The following is a 27,123-nucleotide window of genomic DNA, read 5'->3' as shown; positions in this document are numbered from 1 at the left end:
TTGGTTGTTTCTCTCCTACCCTCCTTAAAACTCTGTAGTGAGTTAAACATTTTACATTTAAACCATGCGAACACTATTCACACCGATCTATATATTCATGCTTTTAGGAATTATTGTCTATCTTTGCTGGATTTTCAATCTAGCCACGACAGGCTGACCTCCAGACTCTCAACCTAAGGGAAACTCCTTCTTAATATGTTGGGGAATGCCAATTTCTTTTTTTTATGTATATAAGTGTACTCCCTGCATGTGTGTTAGCATACCTGTGATGTGCAATACCGGAGGAGGTCAGAAGAGAGCATTGGATTCGCCTAGAACTGGAGTGGAGTTACAGAGGGTTGTTAGTCACCATGTGGGTGCTGGGAATCAAACCTGGATCCTCTGCAAGAGTGCTTTTAAGCACCGAGTCATCTCTCCAGCCCCAGCCAACTTCTTATCAGTTGTATTTTCTCAGAGACAAATGTCTCCTGGAGCCATTTGTTCTCCAGTTCTTCTGTGGACAGGCAGCAATCTGAGTCTGGGATATGGCTATCCGGGCATTCTTTGGGATTCTCTCCTGGCTTTGAGACCTTGTTTTCTGAATCCCATGTCATTTCCACCGTGGTGGAGTTTTCTTCTGTGGTTTCCAAAGAGAGGACATATGAACTGCAAAGTGTTTGGGATCCTGCATGTCTGAGATCTTATTTCATCCCTTACTTGAGGCTTTCGGTTGGGTGATGAAGTCAAGAACATGTGCTCTGGGATCCTGAACTGACCATGCCTAGAAATGCATACCTTACATGAAGCATGTTCAGTTATGTGCCTGGCCCTAAAGTGATTTCTAATATGAATATGTTTCGGCTCCCCAAATAAAATTCCCCTGTCTCCTTTCCTTGAGGGGAGCATAACTTTGGAAATAACACTAGCACTCTCCTTACCTGCTGAAAATAATAAATGTTTTCCTGCTTTAGTTCTCTCTGCTTGGGTTTTTTGTCTTTACCCTCCCCAAGTGTGAGCCCACCGTGTTTGGTTACAAAACTGCCCATATCTTCTGCCTGTGTTATGGGAACTAAGGAAGAAGGAGGCTAGTTTCACCCAGTATGAAGGGGTATTTTTTTGTATTCCATTTATTTTCACAATGGCATCCTGCCCTCAGTAGGGCCTGAGTAGTTAGCTGAAAGACAGATTAATATTATTTTTTAAGGTATGTTATCTTTTTTCCCCCCTCTGGATACTTAAATATGTACATTTTGGTGTTCAGTGGCTTTAATTTATAAGGTGACTAGATGTGGGCTTCTTTTGTATTTCTATTACTTAGTTTTCACAACAGTCCTTGAGTATGTGGCTTAATGACTGAACTATTATCTATTTTCCCTCTTCTTTTCCTCTTCCAGCACTCCAGTAACCATACTGTTTCAATTATCATTAACTGTTGACTTGACACAGCCTAGCATCATCTGAGAATGCAGTCTTAATTGAGGTACTACCCTGTGAGCATATCTTTGGGAGATTATCTTAATTACTCTTTGATGTTGGAGGACCCAGCCCACTGTGGGCAGCATCATTCCCTTGGCTATATAAGAAAGTCAACCAAGCATGAACTTGTTAGTGGGTCAGTAAGTGGCATTCCTCCATGGTTTCTGCTTCAAGTTCCTGCTGAGTCCCTGCCCTCTCCCATCAGTGATGGACAACAACGTGGAAGATGAAATAAGCCATTTTCTCTCTGACTTTTAGTCAGAGTGCTTTATCCCAGCAGCAGAGTGAAAGGAGAGCACATAACCTCAGAGCTTGCCTGCTTCATCCTGTCTTCTGCACTTTTCACTGCCCATGTGTCATGTTGAGTTGTTTCTTCTCGTCCATCTTTGACGTAGAATTCTCTATTCAACTGCCTGTTATGAAGCTAGATTCATCCTACTGAGCCTTTAATTTCAGTTGTCACATTTTCGGGTCTATAATTCCTGTTTGTTCTTTTTCATAGCTTCCATATTTTTAGAGGTTTATTTCTGTTTTTATTCACGTGTATGTATGTATGTATGTCTGTGTGAGTACCTGCCACGTGTGTACAGGTGCCCCCAGGGGCCAGAAGACGGTGCTGGATCCCCTGGAGCTGAAGTTGCCTGACATGGATGCTGGGAAACAAACTCAGGTCCTCCGGACGATCAGTGTGTGCTCTTAACTGCTGAGCCATCTCTCCAGCCCTGCTTCCTTATCTTAATCTACTTTTAAAATCTTGCCTTTTACTTCCTTGAACATATTAAGCATTTAATTTTTAAAGTTTTTCTTTTTGCCTCCTTGTATGCCTGGTTATTTTTTATTTAACTTATGGATGTTGTACAAATTGTAAAGATACTTTAAGGACTAGAATGATGCTTTCTTCCTCCAGTGATATGTTTACTGCTAGATCAGTTGAGAAGGGTCTAGCAATTTTGAATCTCCTTCTTCCCAAGACTGAAATGGTTTGAACTGAGGCTCTGCTGTATTTTACTTTTATTGCCAGTGTGAACTGTAGAGTCTAAACTCAAACTCTAGGAGCTTACTAGAATTGTTCAATGTCTAATTGTTTTTATATTCTTGACCCATCCTTGCTCAAAATTTTACCTTATTCGACTGTAAGTCTTTTCAAAAGCTACTGTAAACTTCTTGGCTTCATCTAGAATAGCAGGAAAGTCCTTTTCAAGTGCTGGGAATGTTGCTCTTGGTTTCCTTTTCCTTTGGGTTGCTTCTGTCTGACTGCTCCCCTGTTTCCTTAGTCTCGTGATTTTGTTGAACTTTTCTCTGTGTTCATGTAGGGAAATAGCTTGGGGTTATAGATTAAATAGAATAGACTTGGTCACTAATATGCTGAGAATCCCTGATACCCAACCCATGACTCTACCTGTTGATCTTCCTATTTGTGAAGGGGAAAAGAACTATAAAAGGCCAACTGACTTTGACTGTACTAGGGAAGATGGTATATGCGATTGATTTTCATTGTTCTTGTGTAATACATGCCAATAATCTCTTAGTCTGCTAGGAAAGTACATTAAAAAGACTATAATGTTCTTTCTGAATGCCACTGCCATCTAAGACTTGGTGAAAGGTGTCAGTTCAAACACAGGTCACAGACAGTTAAACAAAAGGGAACGGGGCAGCTCTGAGCACACAGACACCTGTGCTGTTAAGTCCTGGGAAGATACAGAACCAGAAAACTGATAAATGTAACATTTCTTAATAGTTATTTGCTAATAAGTCTATTTTTCTTTGCTATAAAAGGACACATATGCACACATCAACATTAATTAAAAATATTTTATAAGATGACTCTGCTATCAAAAATATAAAGAAGAAAAGTGAAGGGTTAGGAGAAGGCAGCTTTAGAGCTCCATCCCACAGAGCTCTGCACAACATGGGTCAGTTGGTTCAACACCTTAGGGTCTCTCTTCCTGTCTTGTACTTTTTTCCCTTTCTTACCAGGGAAAGATTTTTTTAAAGGCCTTCAGACACAGTACTACAGACACATTTCTTTCCACAAGTCATTTCCCCTGACTCTTTGTGCCTGTCGGCAAACAACAATTTAAGCTACTATTTATCAAATGTTTACTTTTCAATAGGCATTTTCTCTTGTTTAGTCTTCTAGGTACCACTGTCATTACATCTAAAGAGAAGGAACCACAGGCCCCAAAGGTTAGATAATGCATCCAGTATGTGAAGATCAGGACTTCATCCTGATGTGACCCCTCAACATACGTACTCTATAGCTCTCCTGAGCGCCCACTATACCAGAGCAACTAGGCTTGTCTCATGACCCCATCTACTTCAGATAATGTCTTTCCCTCCCAGATGCAACCTAACTGAGTGTGCCATCATCCCAGAGACAGATTTCTTTTTTTTCCCCAAAGCATGAAATTTAATACTACATATAACAGTTTCATTGCAACTGATATTTACAAAAAGTGGCATCCTTTGGAAAATTCTATCATGACATACGTGTCCCTCCAGTCTGTCTTTTTATTTGTGACAGAGAAGAGGAAATGGAACTAAAGAAGAAAATGAATTTCTTCCTGATGAAAATCTTGCTGGATATCTGTTGAAGAGTTCATACCATTAATCAGCCTCCACACCATGATACTTGATATACTTTCGTTCATTATATAAAGGTGCGTATTTCATTTTGTAGTGATTTAATGTTGAATCCTGGCCGTCTACTGTCAGTGCACAAAACAAGAAAATGCTTTCGGTGATCACTACAGAAATAGCTGTCACTTAAAAGTGACATGAATTGGGCTGATGATGACACTGACTATGGAGAAGTTGTAAATTTTCATGGAGGAGGGAGGGGTGATTTGAAAGAGAAAAAAAAGTTGACCTCAAACTTCCTCTGTAATGACAGGTACTATAACTATATACCTGCATAATAATTAACAGAAAAAACAATTTTCCAAAACTAATTAAGAGCCAGGACAAGCAGAATGAAGATGGGCAGGTTTGTACAGCATGCAAACAAAGATATTTTTCTTTCATGTTTCTGGACAGCTCCCTAGTCACAAGGGAACCAAATGTCCTTTCATTTTGGCTTTAGCTCAAATGATATTCAACCAGTAGAAGTTGTCATCCTAAACTCAGGGAAGGTGCTGACCCATCATGTTGACTAATGCTTAATCAATAGCTTTCCTTCTATCACTGTGGTTTATAATCAATATGACCTGGTAGGATCTGTCCTCTGGTTTTTACTTTTAGCTTTGCCAAAGTGAAAGAGGTGGGACAGGGGTAAGAGGCTCACTGTCTTCTGTCAAATATAAACTGCTTCTAGAAGTCTTGATCTTATGACCACTTGCATGCTCTTGTCACTTAATGGGTCACTTTGAGATGGCTCAGAAAGAGCCCAGGTCATGTTGGAATGACCATGGATTTCATGTGGCAAATAAAAGATGTCAGAGGCAGGCGGATCTTTGTGGGTTCAAGGCCACCCTAGTCTACATAGTGAGTTCCAGGACAGCTGGGGCTTAAAGGGAGACCCTGTCTTAAAAAGACAAAAAAAAAGAGATGTCTACCATGATGAGCAGAATTTTATTTTCTTCTCATTCCTTTATTCCCGGGGTTCTTTTTATAAATCTTTCATAATGAAGGCCAATATAAAATAACTCTGTTCTCTTATTTCAACTGAAAACAGGTTTTATTATTCTTTTGAAAGTGGTAGTACACTCCTTTAATTCCAGAACTTGGGAGGCAGAAGCAGGTAGATCTCTGTGAGTTCAAAGTCAGCCTGGTTTACATAGAAAGTTCTAGGCCAGCTAGGGCTACATAGTGAGACCCTGCCTCAAATAAAATAAAATAAATGCATTTAAAAAGATAAGGGCTGGAGAGATGGCTCAGCGGTTAAGAGCACTGACTGCTCTTGCAGAGGACCTGGGTTTGATTCCCAGCACCCACATGGCAGCTACAGACCATCCTTAACTCCAGTTCCAGGGGAATCTGAAGCCCTCTTCTAACCTCTGTGGCACTGCAAGACACGGGTGCATTTACATACATGCAGGCAATACAGTCATACACATAAAATAAAAATAATAAATAAATGAATAAATTTAGTGGCAATATATATTTAAGTTAAAAAAAAGGCATACGTCATATGAAGCACACATGGAACAGAAACAATGGGGGCTTGAAGCCACAGAACCTACTAGGCTCTAGACTCTGATATTAGTAAGAGGAAAGTTGAGGAAGAAAAGTGGAAACCAGAAAGATCCTGCAGCAGGAAAGGATGAGAGCCATGTTGCTAGTCAAGGCGCCTTCTCTGTGAGCTAAAGAAAGCTAAACAAAGCTACGGTTCGACATGCTTGTGCCAGTGGTGGTGGTAGATGTGGCTGTACTCTGGTGGAGACCGTCAAACCTGACTTTTCCAGTATCCTCATGGGTAGGGAGGTGTGACTTGAGTCTGGGCTAGTGATCATTGTCCTGGCTGAAGACAACCATGAAAGTGCTAGAACAGGGTGAGGGGCGGGGGTTGTGAGCCCTGAGAAGAAGGGAGAACCATACTCCATAGCAGACTGATTTATCATTTAATAGTCGAAACATTTGGAAGAACAGCTACAGACAATCAAGCAATTAATTCATTCTTGAACAACCAATAGTGCCCAGTGAAATTGATTAGAAAGTACACCTGAGATCCTCAGAGAACTGCCGAATAGGGTGATATGCACAAGACGAAGACTGTGAAAGAATGACAGGAAAGATGTGAAGCAAGAGCAAGTGCTCATAAACAGCCAGTTACAAACCATGAGATGGGAAAATGCAGCCAGTGAAAAAATTTAAATATAAATAGATGGAATAAGCGTCAGATTTGCCAAAACCAAAGGCAGACTATAAATTATAGCATATTACCAAGTAAGCAAAAGAGAGATGAAGAAGAGAAAAATATGTATAAGAAATAAACTAGCTATATAGGATAGTATAAGAAAAATTTGAGTATATCCCCCCCCCACCACCACACACACACTTTCTTTTTCTCAAAGCCAGAAACAGAAAGAACAGCAAAGAAACACTTTCAGACTTTAACTCTCAAATTCTCTGATACATTAAAGGGAAATTTAAGAAAATCGAGGATAAAGTAAGTCTTAAAATCAACTACTAAGAAAAGACAAGTTGCCACGAAAGGACAAAAATTAACAGAGAAATTATCAGTAACAACTGAAGAGGTCAATCTTCAAAGGATGCTATCTGGGAGGCCATCAACAGCTATCTAATTGGACTGAAAGCCCTCTCAATGGGAGTGAACTCGTGGGTGGCACTGTAAATTCAGACAAATATGCATGGCAGGAGAGAACATAGATACTAGAGATCTCTGTCATATCACTAAGACAAATGAAATTTCTTACCATATGCTAAATATGGAGCCTTATATTTAAAAACAAGCATACCGTAAACCACTCATCAAAGAAAATTCCTTTTGCAACAGATGGAGGCTACTGCAGAATTTCACAACTGGTCGGACATAGAGAATATACACCTGAGAGATGCCAAGTACTGGGTGACACATCTACAGTTGAACCTCTGCACCTAAGGCTCACAGAACATAGCAGAACAAGGGGTAGAAAGAAAACTAATGCATCCCTCGACGTCCAAACTTCCTTATATGCAGAAGGCCACAACTGGCAAGTTTTAAAGAATAAAAGACTGCAGAGTGTGTATCCTTGAATGGGACTCCTGTAATGAACCTCACCTACCCACGGCTCAGGGACCCTTGTGTAGGAGCCAGGGCTGGTTCAAGAACACAGGGAAGCAGAGGCTTTCAGGCCACTGGAAGCTTGCCCATGTGAACTTGTGGCAATGGTGGCATCGAGCACAGTGCCCGTGCCAACTCAATCAGATAAGGGCCTAGAGTGGAGCGAGAGAAATGGGTGGCAGGCTGGCCCTAGACTGAGAACTATTGGAGACTGACTGATGCTGGATGAAGGAGGGTGTGCCTTACATACAATCTCTAGATGGACTGACTAGACTCCAGTGGATGAATTTACACTGAAGGACATTTGGGTACAAATGCTTGACTGGATGGGTCTTAATATGTATGGCAGATAAAGTCTGATGAGAGGATGGGGGGCATGGATGGGGAGGGGGCCTTAATTTGATTAAGAACAGTTGTATGAAATTACAGAAGCTCAATAAAAATTAAAAAATTGAAATTAATAAAAAATAAAGGAAAAAAATAGCTGTCAAATAAATATACTCTTAGCAAACATATCATGTAACTAGTAAAGCCTCATAAACTATGAGATACAATAAAGAATTTAGAAAGATACAATTTTGCAAAATAAAATATAAACCAAGCTAGGGTTAGTGGTGCACACTGGTAGGAACAGCAATGTAGGAGATTGAGCTGGAAGAACTGTTTAAGATCAGCCTGAGCAAGAGACCTCATCTCAAACTAAACCAAGCCAAACCAAACCAACTAAGTGACCAACCAACTATACAAACAAACACAAGAACAAAATCAGAAGAAAGTAGAGAGCAGCTGTGGTCACCTGCATAAGACCTGCCCAAGATCAAGCCAGCCAGTGTCCTAGCATAGAGTGGGAAGGAGTTCATGAGCTTCCACCCCTGACCAAGGAGCTATGGACAGCTAATGGCTTCTGAGGTAGGGAGAGTCAATATACTCTAGTGGTGTCGCTCCTGTGGATGGCCACACACCCAGGAACATATAGGTGGTAAAATTGGCATTGATGGGTTATTAGAAAAAGAGAACATGGAGTGGTGGATGGTACGGTAGTGGGGTTGACAGGCATTGGGGGAGGAGTGGGGAGCAAATATGATCAAAATACATTGTATGAAATAAACAATTAAGAAAAATATTTAAAAATAAAAAAGAAAAATGCATATCTATATTTAGCTTACAAAGAGAAAATCATAATGGAGATTCTCACATTTAGAATAGCAAATAAATATTGCAAATAAAAATGCATGTGAAGTTACATATACTGTATATTACATAAATAAAACTTTTACACACTCTGAATATCCTATTTGACTAAAATTTAAAATGTTAGTTCAAATGAAGGTGCTTAAAAAAGAACAAAATAATGGTAAAGAAAGTAGGCAGAGGTCTTTTGGTCTTTCACCTTTTTTGTTAGGTTTATTTCTAGATACTTTATTTGTTTTTTTTTTTTGTTCTGTTTTGTTTTTTCTTTTCTTTTCTTTCTTTCTTTTTTTTTTAGTTTATTGTGAATGGGAGTGTTTCCAAGATCTCTTTGAAAGCATGCTTGTTATCGGTACATAGGAAGACTAATTGTAAGCTAATTTTGTATGCTGCCATTTTTCTGAAAGTGTTGATCATTTCCAGTTTTCTAGTGGAATTTTTGGGATTTTTTATGTGTATCGTATCTACACATAGAGATCATTTGACCTCTTCTTTTTCTATTTACATTCCTTCAACTTCATTCTTGTGTCTTACTGCTCCAGCTAGTGCTTCCTTGGAAAGGAGTGAGGCTAGGAGACAGCCCTGTTTTGTTCCTGGTTTTAATGGGATTGCTTAGAGCTTTTCTCAATTTAGGATGATGCTGGCTGTGAGTTTGTCACATATAGCCTTTTCTCAGTGGCAATCTCAACAATATGTTTTAATAAACACGACCTGCATAATGACCATACCAGCCCACCTGCCAGCCTGGATGTGGGAAATTTCACAAGGTCCATAGATGACAAGCAATATACAATCAGTGGCTGCTGAGAGAGGGAGAATCAGTTTTCTCCACAAGTGAGTGCCCCGATAAGTTATAGTTGTCCAATCCCAAGTGGTCAGGCCTAAACACATGTACATAAGAGCAACACTAAACAGACTCAGTAAGATATATGTGTGTGTAACAATAACAATTATAGAAGAGGTTATGAATTTGAGAGGAAGTTGGGGGGACAGGAGAGCAGTTTGAGAGAAGAAAGAGAGGATTGGAAATGATGTATTTACAGTACCCATGTATAAAATTCTCAAGAATATAAAATTTAAAAAGAAAATTGGCAGAAAAATGTAATACTAAGAGAAGTTAGTACATAAACTTTTTCAATCAGTAAACTTAAGAGTAGTTTTAGATTCATGGAAAAATTGAGTGAAAAATCTAGAATTCTAATATAGTTATTCCCACACATGTTCAACTTCCCCCTTTATTGACATCCTACACCAGAGGGATATCTGTAGAATCCATGACTGACACATCCTAACCAGCCAACATCCATAGCTGATCGCAGAGTTCACACTTTGTGTGGTAGAATTCTGTGAGTATTGCTAAGTGTAAAATAATAAGCATCCATCACTGTAATGTGCAGGATGTGTTTACTGATCTAAAAACTTCCATGCCCCATCTAATTCATCCTCCCTTTCCTTTAATCCTGGAAACCCACTGATCCTTTCTTTAAAAATTTTATTTTATGTGTATGCACGTATTGGCTACATGTAGGTAAGTGCATCCATGTTGTGTGATGCCTGCGGAGGTCAGAAGAGGCTGTCAGAGCCCCTGGGACTGGAGCTACGGACAGTTGTTAGCTGCCATGTGGGTACTGGGATTCAAACCTGGGTCTTCTGCAAGAACAGCTAGTATTCTTAATCAGTGTTCTTAGCCATCTCTCCAGCCCCCCACTGATCCTTTTATGAATTCTAAAGTGCTGCCTTTTCCAGATTGCCACATAGAATCACAAAATATAGCCTGTTCAGACTGGATTCTTCTACTTAATAATAGACATTTAAGTTTCCTCTTTGTTATTTAACATTTTAAACCATAAAATACTTGAAATAACTTTATGCCAATACACTTGAAAACACGTGTAATATTTAAAATTATAGAAAAATTTAAATCTGAATAATTTTCATAGGAAAATAATCAATAATTAAAATTTCCTTACTGCTTTCTGTCCATTTACTACTATCAACAAATACACCATGCTTTTGTGACTAAGTAGCTTCATCATTAAGGTATGCATTCTACTTTATATAAAGATCACATAAAGATCTCAAAGATCAGAAAAAAGGCAAAGCTAATCTACATTATAAGGATTGAATAGTCAATATCAAAACTATAAAGGAGCATAATAAAAGAATTATAAAATGGATGATGAAACATGGTGCATTTATACAATTTAATATTAATGCAGCTATCAAAAAACAAAATTATGACATTCACAGGTAGATGGACGTAACTGGAAACAATCATCTTGAGTGAAATAACCAAGGCTCAGAAGGACAAACATCTCATGTTCTCTTTCATAAGTGGATGCTAGCTTTGACTTTTTAGATATATGTATTTAAACTGGAAAATCTATAGAGGTCAGAATATTATTAGGGGGCCATGGTGAGGGGGCTTCCCCAGAGGGGAGATAGGATGCAGTGATATAAAGGGGGAGAGTGGAATAATGGGATAGGAAGGGTTAAACGGAGTTGGAAATTGGGAGGGCGGTATAGAGGAAGGAGTATGGGGAGGAATAACTAACACTAGCCCCTTTTGAAAAACTCATATGAAAATCTATTTCTATAGAAGCTTCTTTATATATATAAAGAGTTTAAATGGAGTTACCCTATCAGTAGGGAAAATGCCCCTGTCAGGCAGCTATAGGTTAGCAAATAAAAATCCCAATGCCAGGAATGGGCTCTCTCCTTTGGAACTGTCGAGTAGGGGGGTCAAACAATACTGGCTATTACCACTGCTCTGGGTTACACTCTAGAACCTGACAGGAAGACCCTATTGCTGAAGACACTACATAAGTGAATTGTAGCACACACAGAAAAATCAGGCTGGTACCGCTCTTGAAGTTTCATTTCTACTGGCTTGTTTTCATAGTGCTGGAAGGTGCTATGCATGCTACCAGAAGAGAAAGTAACCATTAACCTTCTCCAGCTGTGAATCCTGCTAGTTAAAATAACAGGTCTGGCGAGATATGCCCACTGGTACAATAGTGGTATTAATATTATGGGAGTAACCAATCACTTTCTGATTAGATTTAAGGCCTGCTTCAGAAGATGAAGCCCATAGTTAGCACTGTTATCAGGGCCAAGAACCTGTGCCTAGACAGGCCACAGGCTGCAGGGAAGAACCCTCTACTGTTATTCTGCTGAATGGACATAGTATTAAACCTCTCCCAATGACTTAATGTTATACCCATAGATTAGTGCATCTCTTAGATCTCATCAGAGCACCTTCTTGCAGCAGATGTTGATTAACACAGAGACCCACGACTGGTCAAAGGGCAGAGAATAAGAGACTGTGGAGTGCTCAGCCCTAAATGGGGCATCTATATTACAACCTCCTTTCCCAAGGCACAGGGATCATTGTGGAATAGGGGTGCAAAGATTTTAAGAGCCAGAGGTTACAAGGAAACAGTGTTTTCTGGGTAGTACAGGGCAAGTACAGCATTTGTGACAGCATGCACATGACTTGCCCAAGTCCAAGCCAGACAAAATCCAAGCATGGAATGGGGAGGTAGGCAAGAAGCCCCAGCCCTAGCTAAGAAACTACTGGCAATTGATATTTGCTGACAGAGGAAGAGTCAGTTTTCTTTAACTGTGTGACACCAAGTGGACTGATCACGCTCCAGGGGATAGATCATACCAAAAGGCACTTGGGGAACACAAATTATATGTGATAAGCATTAAAAATAATAGAAGACATGAAATAAGGAAATGGCCCAGTGGCTGAGGGTCTGAGGAGACGGGAAAGCCAGGCTTCCTCTGCGGCTGCCTCACTGTGCATGGCTCCAGTGACTGGTCAAGAAAAAAGACTTTTTTTCAAAGAACTATGCTTGAATGAAGCATCAGAATTTCCTTTTCCGGGATCCAGGAATTCTAAGTATCAAACTACAATAGTTTCTCTCTTGGATCACAGAGGCCACTTCAAAGACATCTTACTGTTTCCCGGTTCCCAAGGTGTAACTGACATCCAAACTGAAGGCTTTGTGCTAACTGCAGTCAAGGATAATCTGGAGCCAGGGGTGTAAGGAAAATGATTCCAGATGCTTACCAGCAAGTGCTGCTGAGGAATGCCCTTGTTCTGCCTAGTCAGGGACACCCATGAAAAGAAGCTATCTATCACTAACACTGAGGACCTCAGGGCCCTGAAGATAACTTCTCAGGCTCACTTCTGCTGTTCACAAGGAACAGGAAAATCTCTTCCTCATACAGCCCTGTATGCAAAGCAGAGTCCACACTCTCTGCCCAAAGAGCCTTTCCACACTGTTCTCACATTTCAGAAACTTGCTTTTATAAACCCAAGGAGACTTATTCCATTGCCTGAAATAAGTCAGTTCCTTGGCAGCTCTTAGGACAGGTTGGTATTGCAGGTGTGGTTTGCACATGGAGTGCCCCCCCCCATCTCATGCATTTGAACACTTGGTCTCCAGCTGGTGGTGCTCTTTGGGAAGGTTATGGGACCTTTAGGAGGTGGAGCCTTGCTGAAGGAAGTATGTCACGGGGTGGTGGTGGGGGGGAGCTTTGAAGTTCTATAGCCCAGCCCCACTTGCTTGTCTTTCTCTGCTTCCGATGTGTGGATCCAATGTGATCAGATGGTTTTCTGTTCCCATACCATGTCTGCCCTGCCTGTTGCCACATCTTTCCCCCTATGATGGTCTCTGTCCTTCTGGAACTGTAAATTAAAACTCTTTCTTTCCTAAGTTGCTTTTTTCCAGGGTATTTTATCACAGCAACAGAAATGAAACGAATACGCCAGGTATTCCAAAACAATGGAGAATCACTCACAGAACACTATTCCTTGTGCTAATAATTTTTTCAGTGAGGATCAGTTAAATTTTAACAGATACATACATGTATACACATATACTATGTATCTGTTCCTTCATTCCTTGCTCTATAAAAAGCTCTCACTCTTTAAAAAAATATTTTCAGTCTGGTATATATTTCTGAGAAATTCAAATTTTCTCTAAAGTATCTTTCCAACACCACCATGAGGGAAGGCTTTCTCCTTCCCATCTCCTGACCCTTCTATTTGTATGTTTCTTACTAAGGGAGAATTTCATCACAGTGGCCGTGTGTGATGTTGAGTATGACAGACGGCTGACAGTGGGGGCACATGTAGGGAGGATGACATTTGCTGACAGCTGAGAGAGGACAGAGACCCCTCCTGTCAGGACAGCTGGCAAAAAGAGTGCACGGGAAGCGTCTGACTCTATAGCAGGCTTGGTGAGCCAGCAAGCGACTATTACTGAAGCTATTTCTTAGTGCTTAGTAGCCCAAGAATGGGTTTGAAGGCTTGGCACTAAAAGGTCAAGTTGAAATCTAATAAATAGCATTTCAATGTCTTTTGATTTCTAAATTGTCATAATTCAATTTCTGCAACATTAATACATTTTTATTAGGAGAGTCACAATCCCCCCTGGCTGTCATATGAAAGGAGTTGAATTTTCACCTTAGAGAACTACACTTGAAACCACTTTTCTGCTTACACTATAACTCGATAAACATGTTTTCCAAGAGCAGGTGGAGGAAAAACACACCGCAGCAGATCATTTATATCACATATTTGGCTCCTTGGAATCAGAGCTCATGGATTTAAGGTAATATTAAATAATTAAGAGATGAGATCATCAAATCTTTCTGGGAAAGCAAAGAGTCCCATTTTAATAAGTCACTCTATACCAAAAGTTTATACCATAAAAAGTGGGACCTGGGGGCTGGAGAGATTGCTCAGTGGTTAAGAGCACTTCCTCCTCTTCTAGAGGACCAGAATTTGGTTCTCAGCACCAGCATCAAATAGCTCACAACTGCCTATAACTCCAGCTCCAGGGAATATGTTACCTTCTTCTGGCTTCTATGGGCACCTGTGCCTGCACACACAGAACTTATACATAGACAGATACACAGAAATAAAATAACAGAATAAACCCCTTTTAAAAAGTGACATCTGGAGACATTTGGGAATGGATGCTATGTGTGCTCCAAAGCTCCCTTGTGTCACCTGTGCCCTCCCTCTGTCATCCACTCAGGACACCCTGAGGCCACCACCCCTCTGGGTTCTGGATGGGTAACTGATCCCAGTCTCTCTCACTGCTAGCTTCAAACTGGACCAGGAAGCAACATGTTCTAAGCAAAACTTCATGATTTCTACTAAATGTAACCATCAATTGGTTGGGTAAAGAACAGTGAAAGTTTGTTATTGACAGAACTTTGCTTTATTATTAAACAACGTTCTTTATACAAGATCCACAGGGTCTCGTGCAGGACTAGGGTTGCATTGGAACCTCATTTTCTGGGACCTAATGTTAAAGGAGAAATGGTTATATATGAAAATGGCTGACTTGACAGGGTGTATGGAAGAATGAAGATTAAACAAATTATGATGATGAATAAAGGCTGCTAGAGGACCAATGTTTAGTGACCTGTCCTAAGTCAGCAGGAAGTTATAATCTGTTCTTTCTGCTAATGACTTCTGAAAATTTATTATTTGATTCTTCAGAAATATCTGACAAACGTTGAAACAAAAATGGCAGCTCTCACTTGGATGACAGTAATTTGGGGACAGTAGGAGGCTATACCAGTTATTGGAAAAACTTTTTTTTTTGAGACAGGGTCTCCCTATAGCCCCATTTGGCTTGGAACTACTACATAGACCAGGTTGGCCCCGATCTCACATAGGTCTGACTGCCTCTGCCTCCTGCTGGAATTAAAGGCATGTGCCACCATGCCTGGTTTAGGAGAAACCACTTTTAAAATTAAAGATACTTTCAACTACTAGATTAAAAATTCCCAGAGTTGCAAAAACAAAAAACAAACAAAACCCACCCAAATGAACAAAACCTGACATTACCTTTGTTCTAGAATGAATAAATAAATAAATAAATACATGAGTTTATATGTGGCTAGCAGGTCTAATACGTCTTTATATAATCTACAGGAATAAAACAAATCATATGTGTGCACATGCCCTTGTTTTAATTTCCATTTTTGGTAAATACTATCTTGCTCTATGTGATGCATCCTTACAAGAGCTACTTCATTTTTAATTATGTGTATGTGTGTGTCTGTGTTGGGGTATATCTATGTAAGTGCAGGTGCCTGGGGAAGCCAGAGGAAGGCACTGGATCCTATGAAACTGGAATTACGGGTTGCTTCGAGCCACCTTATGGTCCTGGGAATTGAACTTGGGGCATCTGGAGGAGTAAGTGCTCTTAACTGCTCAGCCTTCTGAGCATCCTTACAAGTGACCTATCCTTCGATACTCTCTGAAGAAAGCAAGAACCAAAATAGGATGAACTTACCAATAAATGTGTAGCTAAGAGGATTCAAGGGAGAAGTGCGTCTAGCTATAGAGACACACAGGCAGTGTTCTTTGAGGCCTTGGAGCTGAGCTTACGTGTCTTCAGTGGGAGAGCTGGCCCCTTCTGAAGCATCCTTATAGCTGGGAATTGTTTGAAATGTATCTGCTTGCTTACCGGAAGATATGTACACTGTGTTTCTTGATTAACAAAAGGATTATAATAAAGAGGACTCGTGGATGGGGATGACATAGTTTAGTACAGCTTAACCATGCAAATCTCTGCTGAAGCTTAGTGTTTGAAGACATGCTGAAAGATAGGGTCACTGTTTTTATCCTGTGGTACCATAGGACTTACCATGTGAGCTCGAAATGATGCAGGGATGAAGGACTGGTTAGATAGATGGAGAATCCTGAAAGAGTCCTTCAGGACGTAGATACTGCCAAAATCAACTTGAGTGGGATGTATGAAGATAACAGGACCTTCTCCAATACTTTGAACTTGACATACCTGTGTTCCATGCAAGAGAAAGAACACAGGACCAGGTGAAATGGCTACCCTTTAAAAATGATGAAAACAAAAGATTCTAGCCATCCCTTTAGTAAAAAGCAGGGGAAGAAAAGGGTGCTGATGTGAGGTGAATGTGGTTGGAGGGACATAGGGATGGCCATGCAAAGGTCAGGCCTGTGAATCTAGTCTGGAATTCCTCCGAAGGACGATTAACTTTCCTGCATCAGCCCAGGGTCATGCAGTAAAGGAAATTAGAATCTTAGGCCACTATGTCCCATTCAGTCCTCTAGTCTCAAGAATACTTAACACGAGGTTAAGAGTTGGCATTTCTGATCAGATGTGGCTGGGTTTGAGTCTCAGTTCTGTTATTTTGGTGTTGGGGTGACAGGTGGGGCCACTGTACACTTTGTAGTGTGTACCCAAGACAGGTAGGCCCTTTTCTTTCATAAAGCCCTGGCTGTCTTTTGTAAGCTGTATCTGTGCAGTGGGCAGAAAGGCCCCACTGGGTCCCTTGGGGGATGTTGGTCTGTCTTTGTAATGCTGCTTCGTAAGCCAAGTTCCTCGTCTGTAGCATCTCACCTTGAAAAGATCAAAGTAAAAACTGAGATATTGTGCTCTTTGAGCAACCAGAGTGAGTTCAAACAAATGTAAGCCACTATCACTCAGCTTCAGTGTAAACCAAATGTCTAGGGACACACGGCTTGTTGGGCAACCTCCTTTAAGACTCAAGATTTATCCTTTAATTCAGCCTAAGCAGTGGTTTTCAATGTTTTTCTATTGTCTTGCTTCAAGAAAGACTCCTTAATAGCTTCAGTAGGTTAACTTGGGCGAAGGTTAATATGGTCACTGAATGGGACAGGATCTGGGGAGTAATGAATGAAACTGATCTTATAGCCCATATGTGACTGAGTGATATCTAAACCTTTGCACTGGGAACAACTGAGGAGCTCGTTAAACACAGGGATATGATGGCCGTGGAGAGGGACAATGCATATGCGTGTACATTTGTATGTATTCATGCATACGAAATTTCTGATACTCAAGTTAGGCTCAAGAACAATTGCTTTAAAACCTTATCACATTTTGATGTATCTGCAAATAGTTTCCCCAAGTTGTATCACACTCGTATTTTACTATTGTAGAATGAAAACAAAAACTAGAGACTATGTAAATATGGCATATGCCTTAAATGAAGATGCTCAAAGTCCACGATAAGAAACACGGTGATTTCAACCATGGTTCTGAAAACTGATTCTCACCAGAGGAGAGTCCTGACTCCCAAAGACTGATATGTAAACTGTGGATCTGTGCTCTCCATTGACCTGGGTCTCCAGGGCCAGTGGTATGTGTACGGTGCTGTGAGGGGAGATGATCCCACAGGGGGCAGGACTGGAAAGTAGTACAGAAGGTGGAGTCTCATCATACACCTGAAGAGAGACAAACCAGGGGGTATGAAAGCCATGCTCAGAGGAGAAATGTCATACTAATTTATTTTGAAACAAATATCATTCTGAGCTCATGGGCCATCTTTGGAAATGTCTCATTGTTTAGGAAAGCCTATGGGATAAGGAGACCAATTCAAACAAACAACAAAAAAAGTTGGGTTAAGTGAAGGGTGGGCAAGGCCAATAATCTAAGCTTCCCAGCACAGCTAGACGCAGAAATGATCCAAAGTGGCAGGTCATCAGCCTTTCACTGCCAAGGTCTCTAACCTGGTCCCTTGTGGCTTCACGCTTCATTTCCTACGGCCTTAGCCCTTTGCACTCCATTAACAGAGGTCACACCACAGCATTTTCTGAGAGCCATGATCCTGCTTCTCACCCACAATCCTTTGTACTTGTGGTTCCTCTTAGTGTACTGCTTCCCTTGACCTTCTAGTTTTTTCCTTGAATTTCCTCCAGCTACTCCCAAAGCTCTGAAGCTACAACTTTGCTCTTAGGGAGCATCCAATGAAGCCCTTTTCTACAGCATGTGGTCATCTGGATGTTCATCTTTTCCAGGGTCTGGATACATTTAGAGACTGGTTTTTCCTTTGCACAAGCCTACTTTCTGGCCCAAAGCATATACTTAGTCTGTCCTTCCGACACAAGGAATGAATGAATGAGCATCATTTAGTGTTTGTCCTTGTCTTTCCCAGAACCCTGTGCTATAGAATATTATTAATTTTTATGCAACAATAATAAATGAAGTTTTAAAATCCTATGGTAAAGCAGGTCTGGGTAATTCTGAGAATCCTTTTGAGGGCCTCAACTCCTCAGCAGAAATGCAGAACATGCAGCTTTCACCATTCTGGAACGTTCCCTGCCGAGCCTTTCTGCATCTGGTCTGGCCTAACACAGCTTACCAACACTCTGCCTTTGCGTATCACTTCTCTGCTGAGCCCCTGGAGCCGAGGCAAAAGGAAAAATCTGTAATACTGATCCAAAGTTTATCCAAATGTTGATATCCACTATAGTTTTTAAAACTTAATTTTAATTGCTTAGAACATGGCATAAAAATACTAGGTATCCTGATGACTGAGTAGGTTCCCCCTTCAATTTTGCACCCAAGGCAAGTGCCCTACCCTATTTTCAGCCCTGCCGTGCAGGAAATTGCTTCCTCTGACCCTGGATGCAGGCTCTGCTCCCAAGATGAGTTCCTAGGATGACTGTGTACCGCACAGGGCCATCGCGGTCTGCTACTGGCTTGCTATTAAATGTGTCCTATGACTTGACCAGTGGTTTCTGCTTGTCTGAGAGAAGCCTACATAACGATTATAATTTCCTCTTTTACGTAATAGCCCTTTGGCTAGTGGGAGGTAGCCATCTTGCCCAAGCTAAGCCTTCTATGTTTAGCTTAGATACTCCAGTCGGCTCCTCGAATAACTTGGATTTGCAGATGGCATGGGCTACTTTTTGGTTGCTCCCCATGTGATGTGCTTTTCGCCTTTCCATGACAAAAGATGATAAAATTCTGGCCATTTCTGGCCAGTGGCTACCATCTTCCTTGAGCCATATTTCTTGAACGCAGCTCAACTCTGCACTAATCCTGTGCTCCCACAAACCACTTTAACTTGAACACGAAGCCAAATAAACCTCCCGTTACATACATTTATATTAAAGGACTGTACTTACATAACTAAATTTTAAACACAAATGCACTCTTGGTAAACGGCACATCATTATAACTGTCTATTACTCTAATCTATGTAGATCTTTCTGAATCTTATGCCTATGGAGCCTGCTTAGTCTCCCACTTAGCCAGCTGTAGTGACATGTTCACAGGCTCTTCTCTTTTCCTATGTTATCTCTAACTTTCTGGTCCAACAAGTCCATTTATAAATATTGAATTACTGATCCTGGTGATAAAGTTCAAAGCATAGTCATGGGCGTAAATGAAAACTCCTAGCTCGTTTCCCATGCTTGGTTAATTCACAGGCAATTATTTGCAGGTGCACTTCTGCATGTTGGCTTAATTGGCACTTTCCCTTCTTTATCAAGGACAATTTCCCCGGGAAATTAACAACTGTTTACACCTGCAGCTGCTCATGCATGCAGATGGCAATCCAGCTGTGGCTTTCTAACCCCATGCCCGGCTCATCTGAGGCTTAAAAAAATTCCAAATCACATAAGGTCATGTGCTCAGGATCATAGTTCCTCAGAAGGCTGCCCCTTTCTCATTGATGGAGTCCACTATAAGGAAATTGAACACTGAAGGTGGATGAAGAAACTCACCTGAGGCAGGACCTTATAGCATCCTGGGAGGTCATCATGATTGACAAGCTCAATGGTCTTCTCATAGGGATACTTTAGGAAGCAGTGTCCAAAGTTCACCTCTGGAGTAGCCAATTGGAGGGTAGGCACAACACACCTGTTCAAAGGAGACCGTTAAACAATTCAAAATGGAAAGCTTGTTTACATCCAGAGAATGCAGTCCTAAGGTAAATTATATCTGTTGCTCTCACATAGTAGTTTTTGTCTAATAAAGAGGAACATCAATCATTTCAACTCCTTTTACCCCTCTCTTTTAGCCCCCAGTCAACAGTTTTTAACCAGAAAAGAACTAGAAGCAGAACTCCTTAAAGAGTTGCCTTTGGTGGGAAGTGACCGTCATTTCCGTTCTTGTTTTCTTTTCTTGCTCTGGTAAAGAGGTTCATAGAGCAAGTTCCTTAGGGTAGTGTGTCTGTTTCCATGTCAAACAGGGCCAATGCCACCAGCATAGAGTCTTAACTAGCTGTGACACTTTGGACTGGTCAGAAAGTCCCTGAGGACGAACAAAACGCAAATCATTTAAATAATGATGCTATTATAATTCCTATGCAGCATATCTGTCTTGGATGAGTAGGATCTGGCAGCTGCCCAGCTCAGAACTGGCACGGTGCCAGTGGTTCTGATCTGACTTCGGGGAGAGCAAAGCAGGCATGTAGCCCCATGTTGCCATTGGTCTATTAGTCAGTGACTTGGGTTTTACTTTGTGTCTGTAGCTCTCAGTGTCTACTCTGCCCTATGTCACTGCTGCAACATGAAGCACAATGATGAAAGGCCTTGCCTTTAAATTACACAGAGCCCAGTTGAATGCTGACCTTACAAAGTACAATCTGTGTCACTTTGGGCCATCTCTCTCTAGCTCAGGTCTCACACTCATATGTAAAATGAAAGTCATTCTAGGGGTCGGATGGCTTCATTAGTACTTTTCGAGGGTGTTGTGGAGGAATCCAGGAGAAACCATGAACAGAGGGCACAGCCCAGCAGCATGTAAGTATGCAACAAGAGGGAGTGGACCTGGGGTGAGGGCATGGCAAGAGTCACTGTCGGCTCTCTGCGAGGGTCACCTTGCGGCATAAGTTATAAAAACACCTCTAATGTTGAGAGGCAGCAAGCAGTTCCCACAGCAACACCAGAAGCAATGAGATGAAAGGGCCTTTCTTTAACCCCAACGTCTGTGACTGAGCAGGGGCTGGATGTTCATTTTTAGCTAGCACGGACGCTGTCAGCTGACCCCGTGGCATTCTCAAGGCTAAGGTTTGCTTCCTGAGAGGGTTTATACTTCACTTGGGTCATGGCACACTTTAGAGGGAAGTTCATAGTCTCTTTAGGCATTGTTATTTTTTACAATTCAGGAGAGCTACAGGGAGAAGGGAAGGGGCTGAAGAGCATGAGAAAAAGCCTGCACAGAAAACAAATGCAAGACCAGGCTCAAAGTGAATACAAACTTGGGAATGGGACAGCCTAGATCAAAGAAGCTTTCCTGAACAACAACAACAAAATTAGGTCTTAAAGACATGCTTACTAGACCAAGGCAATACAAGTTGACCTTCCTTAAGGGTTGTTATTGGTCTTCATTCAAACTTCAAACAAGTAAAATGACGTCAGTTACTATCTGCACTTATCAGCACATCTGCACCTCCTCTAAGGTATTTCTTCCCAAGATTCATGAGAGACCTAAATTCCAAGGCTGACACTGTTTTCTTTGGGAAGAATGTAGCCCTATAACATTATTTAGGATGATGCCACCATAGGAAGTGACACCCCGTCCCTTGTCACAGCATCAGAAGACTGTAACTAGGTGAAGGAGGCATTCATTAAATGGCAGAGCCAGGATTTGAACATGACTTTGGAGACCTTTACTGACTCACTAAAGATGAGTGAATCTGGGGGCTAGAGAGATGGCTCTGTCGGTAAAGAGCTTGTTATGTAAGCACTAGGACCTGAGATTAGAACCCCAAAACCAATATGAAAGCTGGGCGTGACTATATGCACATGTGTAACATCAGTGCTAGAGAGGGGCAGAGACTAGTGGATCCTGGGTGCTCCATGGCAGGCTAGTCTAGTCAAAGCAGGGAGTTTTGGGTTCAGTGAGAGACCTTGTCTCAAAAGTAAGGTGAAGAGGGATAGCAGAAGACACCCAAGGTCGACCTCTGGCCTCCACACATGCACACAGGATAGAAGTCACTGGCAAACAGGTGTGCACACGTGAACACGCACACACACGCACACACACACACACACACACACAGAGTGAAGCTGATGAATTTATACTGTAAGAGATGATCCTCACTGGAGGGAACCTCCTGACAGCAATTCAAGTCACAGTGACGGTGTTCTGGAGTAGTGGTATGTCAGCTAAAGGGACTTTCTGCTGCCAGGATCCAAGCAACGCCTACCTGATGTATAACACTGGTGGTTCTGAAAGCAGCATGAAAAACAATATTCAGCAACTCATCACCTCTACCTGCTGAAACCTTTTAGTTACATGCTTTGGAACACTCAATACAACACACACGCACCGCCCTTTGGCTCTTAGTAACTCCACCAAAGCTGTTTGAGAAAATATTTTCTGTTTTAAAGCTTTGTTCTTTGCATATCAGATTCTGTTTCCCTTCCCAGGGAGGCAGGCAAATGCAGTGTGAGGTCAGCTGCTCTGTGGGAGGCAGTTCAACCCTGGCCCTGGGGGCCTCTGGCAGAGAGGAGCAGGTGAGTACTACCTGGCTGTAATTAAGAGCGCAAGCACTTCTTGTCCAACACCTTCCACGTCTACCACCAGTGCCAGCTCATATTTCTGCACAGTGTTGGAGCACAGAGTCACCTAGAAAGAAAAAGGTTTAGAGGTTAAAGGTCAGCTCTCTACAGAGGGGAGAGAGGAGCCAGGGAGGATGGTGCGCATCAGTGCAGTTTCTAAGTGTGTTATTGGATGGGATAGATGGTGTTTGATATTTTTAGTTGAACAAGTTACACTGTGGAGTCAGGGCATACTGGGTGTTTTCAAAGCCTGGGTTAGAAACCTAATGACTCTTTGCACAACAGGTAGGCTCATTTCTAAGGTGACTTTGAATCATGGGGGCTTATATATCCACACAAGGGAGAAAATGACTGTGGAGGGTGAGAAATATCAAACAAACTTTTTTGCAATTTAAATTGTTCCTTTCACTTCTGGGGTTACATAAATTATAGAACTTCAACATAAGACAGTACAGTGAATTTTCTCTGACACCAAAGTCAATAAAAATAATCATGTCTATTCCAGAAACTGGCTGTGGAAATCAGTCTTTTTAACTAAAAATTTGCCCTTTTCCATTTGCATTATTGAGCAGAAAACAGTGAACTCCAAAGCCAGGTCCACCTGAGGACAGCCTCTTTCCAGAACATTTTATCTTGTGTTTTTATTTACTGCTGTGAAACTTTACGTTTAGGCTTCGTTACAAACTTTTAATTGCTTTAAAATGATTTGTACTGGAAGAGATACTTGTTAGTCTGGAAAACAACTTCTGGCATTGGTTAAGGGTTTTCTGTCTATAAATTATGTATCAGGCACTAATTAAAATCTTTTGGGTTGCAGAGGGAATTGCCGGATGCAAATCTGGGTCCGCACAGACCTGGCTGGAGTACAGATGAGGAGGGAAAATTAAGCTTGGAGAAAGATTTTCCAAATATACATGAAAAAAATAGAGATGTTGGTCATTTGATTTGGAAATGAATTTCCAAGCCATTTATTTGGAAAAAAAAATTATCAGACTTGGGGACAAGTAGGGAATGTCAATATGACTGCAGCCCCTTGTTTTTGCACTGGGGCTGTGGTCAGTAGGAAGAAAATCAAGTGGTTCTTTCTGGCAGGAGGCTGACAGAAACACACTATGTCCTCAGATCTTCCTGTGCTATCCAGAGGGCCCAAAGGAAATGCAGATCACATGGAGGCTGCATTACGTAAAAAACAGACCCACTGCAGTGGGGCTTCTTACCAGGAAAAGCCAGTGATCTTGGCAGAATGTTATGCGACATGATCAACTCTGCCCTAAACCCTAGGAAAGCCCATGGAAGACCTGAAAATGCCTAGAAAAGAGCCAAGATAAATGGATTTGACGTAGGATACTGAGACACAGCTAAAACAAACTTGGAGGATAAAACGATAGTTGTCTTAGAATGTATTAATTAATGATAACCAGGTATGGTGGCACACACCTTTAATCCCAGGACTTGGGAGGCAGAGGCAAGTGGATCTCTGTGCATTCCAGATCCGCTAGTTCCAGGTCAGCTAGGGCTACAGAGAGACCCTGTCTCAAATCAAATCAAAACAAATAACAAGTAAACAATAATATTCAGTGGTGATAACTGAAGAGAAAATTAAACACCTTAGCTTTGAAGTCTTTCTTTCTCAGAAAGCATAAAATCATTTCAACGTTGCTAGACCTGACAGGGAGAAGTGAAAGTGAAGGAAGGCTGCTAAAACCCTTTGCAGTTAGCTGTGAAGTAGCCCTGCTGGTGGCACCATGAGGCCACTGTGCTGTCCCAATGTCAGACCAAGCCTCAGGTGGTGGGGGAGTGCTGAGCACTCGCCTCATCTCTCTTCCTGAGGACTTACATACAGAGCCCTGATGGAAGGAACCATCACACCCACTACTGCCATGGGACCCAGATTTACATGACACATCTGAGTGAGCTGGCTATCACCATGGCATAGATCTGGCTGTTTCCTGGTATGAAGGATCTGAGTCTGAGCACAAGTCTGAGTTCTTCCACTCTTTCATGGTAGTGCCAATGGATGGATCATCTCTATAGAGCAGTAGCTGCACTAGAAATATCTAGAGGCCACAGCTCTGGTGATGGTACTGCATCTAGATTCATGTAAAGCCACTGGAGTGTCACTGGCCTGGCAGGAATCAGAATATTCTAATGAGACACTTGCATCCCTCCCTTTGGCTGTCAGACCCAAGAATCTAGAATCTGCTCCCCACAACCCCTGGAATCTCAAGCTGGAAGAAGGCTGAAGCCTGGTGCTATCCGGAAGGGAACTTGTCTCCTGGTAAAATATTTCCCACAGTCCTGATGACTGGTTGGACCACCTTCCGGGAGACACTAGAATTGCGACAGTGATGATGGGCAACACCAGGCCTTGACCAGAACTGCTTAGCTATGCGTACCTCTGGCTCTCTATTTAAACCAAACCTTATGTCAGGACCCCAAGACAAATGAGGGGGAGGGTGTCATTGGATCTCTTGTTCCTCTTCCCAGTGTGGGAATTTGTCTCTTTAAATGGCTTATTGGGGACAGGGAGCCAATCCTGGATTGTTAGGGCTGCCTGAGCAGACTTTGACCTTAGTAATTCCAGTAGTGTGAATTTCCTTGCCTAATCTATTTGGGTCTGGTTTCCTTGCCTCAAAGACTTATTTCCTATAGGCCCGCTGTTCTGCACGATTTGGCAGGCTCTTGCTGGAAAGAGAACCCTAGGTGAGATCCCAGTGGCTATTTGAAAGTTGGGATGCTTGGCTGTGTGTGCAGAAGGCTGTGCACGTTACCTTGATAGCAGTGAACCCCTGGGCACGAATGTTGCCACTGCTGGGAGTGATGGTGAATTCTTTTGGTTTTGTAGTAGGTACTTCTGTATTGATCCAGGACTGTCTTTTGCTGTCTGACTCAGGTGAGTAACTTGGGATGCTTTTCAAGCCATCGCCATCCCCACGCACACGCAGTTTGAAGGTCATGGGGACCAATGATGTATTATTGAGGGAACACATCAATGTATGAGGAAATCCTGGAAAACAAAATATGAGATGAGAAATAGTGCCCCTCTCGATAGCTTTCCTTGGCCAACAGTCTCCCCTAGCAACATCTTTAATGAATGTCTATGCAATTCATCATTACTTAACTCTAACTTGTTTGAAATATGCTATTTATTTGTTTGCGTGCGTGCGTGTGTATGTGTGTGTGTGCATGCGTGCATGTGTGTGTGTGTGTGTGTGTGTGTGTGTGTAAATGTATCCATGTGGAGGTTATAGGTTAATATGAGGTGACTTCCTCAATCACTCTCCACCTTATTTTTTGCAGAATAAATTTTTTTTAACCCTGGCTGGCCTGGTACTGGCTATGTAGACTAGGCTGGCCTCAAGCTTATAGAAATTCACCTATCTCTATCTCCCAATAGAGACAGATGTATCACTATGCCCAGCTATTGCTACCTTATTATTTTTTAAAGGTTTATTTATTTTTATTTTATGTGTATGAGTATTTTTTCCTGCATGTATATATGTGCACCACATATGTGCAGTGTCTGTGGAGGCCAGAAGAGGGCATCAGATCCCCTGAAAATTGAGTTTTAGTTGGCTGTTGGCTGCCAGGTGGGGGCTAGATTCCAAACCCAGGTTCTTTGGAAGAGCAGAAGTGCTGTTAACCACTGAACTATCTCTAGCTCCTCCGTCTTATTTTTTGAGACACGGTCTCTCACTGAATTTAGCATTCCCTGATTTAGCTAGACTAGCAGACCAGCAAGACCTAGGGACCCTCCTGTCTCTACCTCTCCAGTGCACCACTGGGTCTAGATGTTTTATGTGGGTTCTTGGCAATCAAATCCAGGTTCCTATGCTTACATAGAGTTTAACTGATAGCCATCTTTTATTATTATTTTTTAAAACCTTTTAGGGTATGGAAGTGACACACACCTTTAATCTCAACACTTGGGAGACAGAGGCAGGCAAATCTCTGTGAGATCAGGGCCAGTCTGGCCTACATAGCAAGTTCCAAGCCAATGGGGACTACAGGGAGACCCTTCTCATAAAAAAAAAGACCAAACAAACAAAAAATAAGATAACAGAGTAATTAAGAAGACACACAAAATCAACTTCTGGTCTCCACATTCACACACACATGTGCAGACACATAAAATTATGATAAATAAATAAACTTTCAATGCATATATAAAATGTGTTTCATTACAATGCTTTCACAAATGAATATCATGCACTTTGTTCATATGTATTCCCTAGTAACATCTTAAACACTGTTTTTAATCTTGCAATCAATAGGAATATTTCATTCATTCGAGGAATATTTATCATGTATTTGCTATATAGTAGATTAAACAGTGATACAAAATAAAACCCTTTATTACCACCCAGGCTCCTCTAAAGAGGCAGCCTCTATTTTTGAGCTGTCTTATAAAAGTATATTTTGCCTT

At 41.6% G+C, this 27,123-nt stretch overlaps 1 protein-coding gene across 1 annotated transcript in view; it reads right to left on the bottom strand.

The window, feature by feature from the left end:
- The window catches only part of Hydin (HYDIN axonemal central pair apparatus protein), a 416,625-nt gene that overhangs the window by 247,966 nt on the left and 141,536 nt on the right, over positions 1-27,123 (bottom strand). Inside the window, exons 13-17 of the mRNA XM_008834989.1 lie at positions 25,469-25,704; positions 22,664-22,764; positions 19,914-20,049; positions 17,460-17,627; positions 16,048-16,200 (exon numbers count right to left, since the gene is read on the bottom strand). Of these exons, the coding sequence (XP_008833211.1) occupies positions 16,048-16,200; positions 17,460-17,627; positions 19,914-20,049; positions 22,664-22,764; positions 25,469-25,704 (794 nt within the window). The remainder of the gene's footprint in view (positions 1-16,047; positions 16,201-17,459; positions 17,628-19,913; positions 20,050-22,663; positions 22,765-25,468; positions 25,705-27,123) is intronic.

Source organism: Nannospalax galili, unplaced genomic scaffold, assembly GCF_000622305.1.
Source record: "Nannospalax galili isolate Female #2095 unplaced genomic scaffold, S.galili_v1.0 scaffold56, whole genome shotgun sequence".
Classification (NCBI taxonomy): Eukaryota; Metazoa; Chordata; class Mammalia; order Rodentia; family Spalacidae; genus Nannospalax; species Nannospalax galili.
Note: the sequence above shows the minus strand (reverse complement) of the source record. Positions and strands in the feature narration are given on the sequence as shown.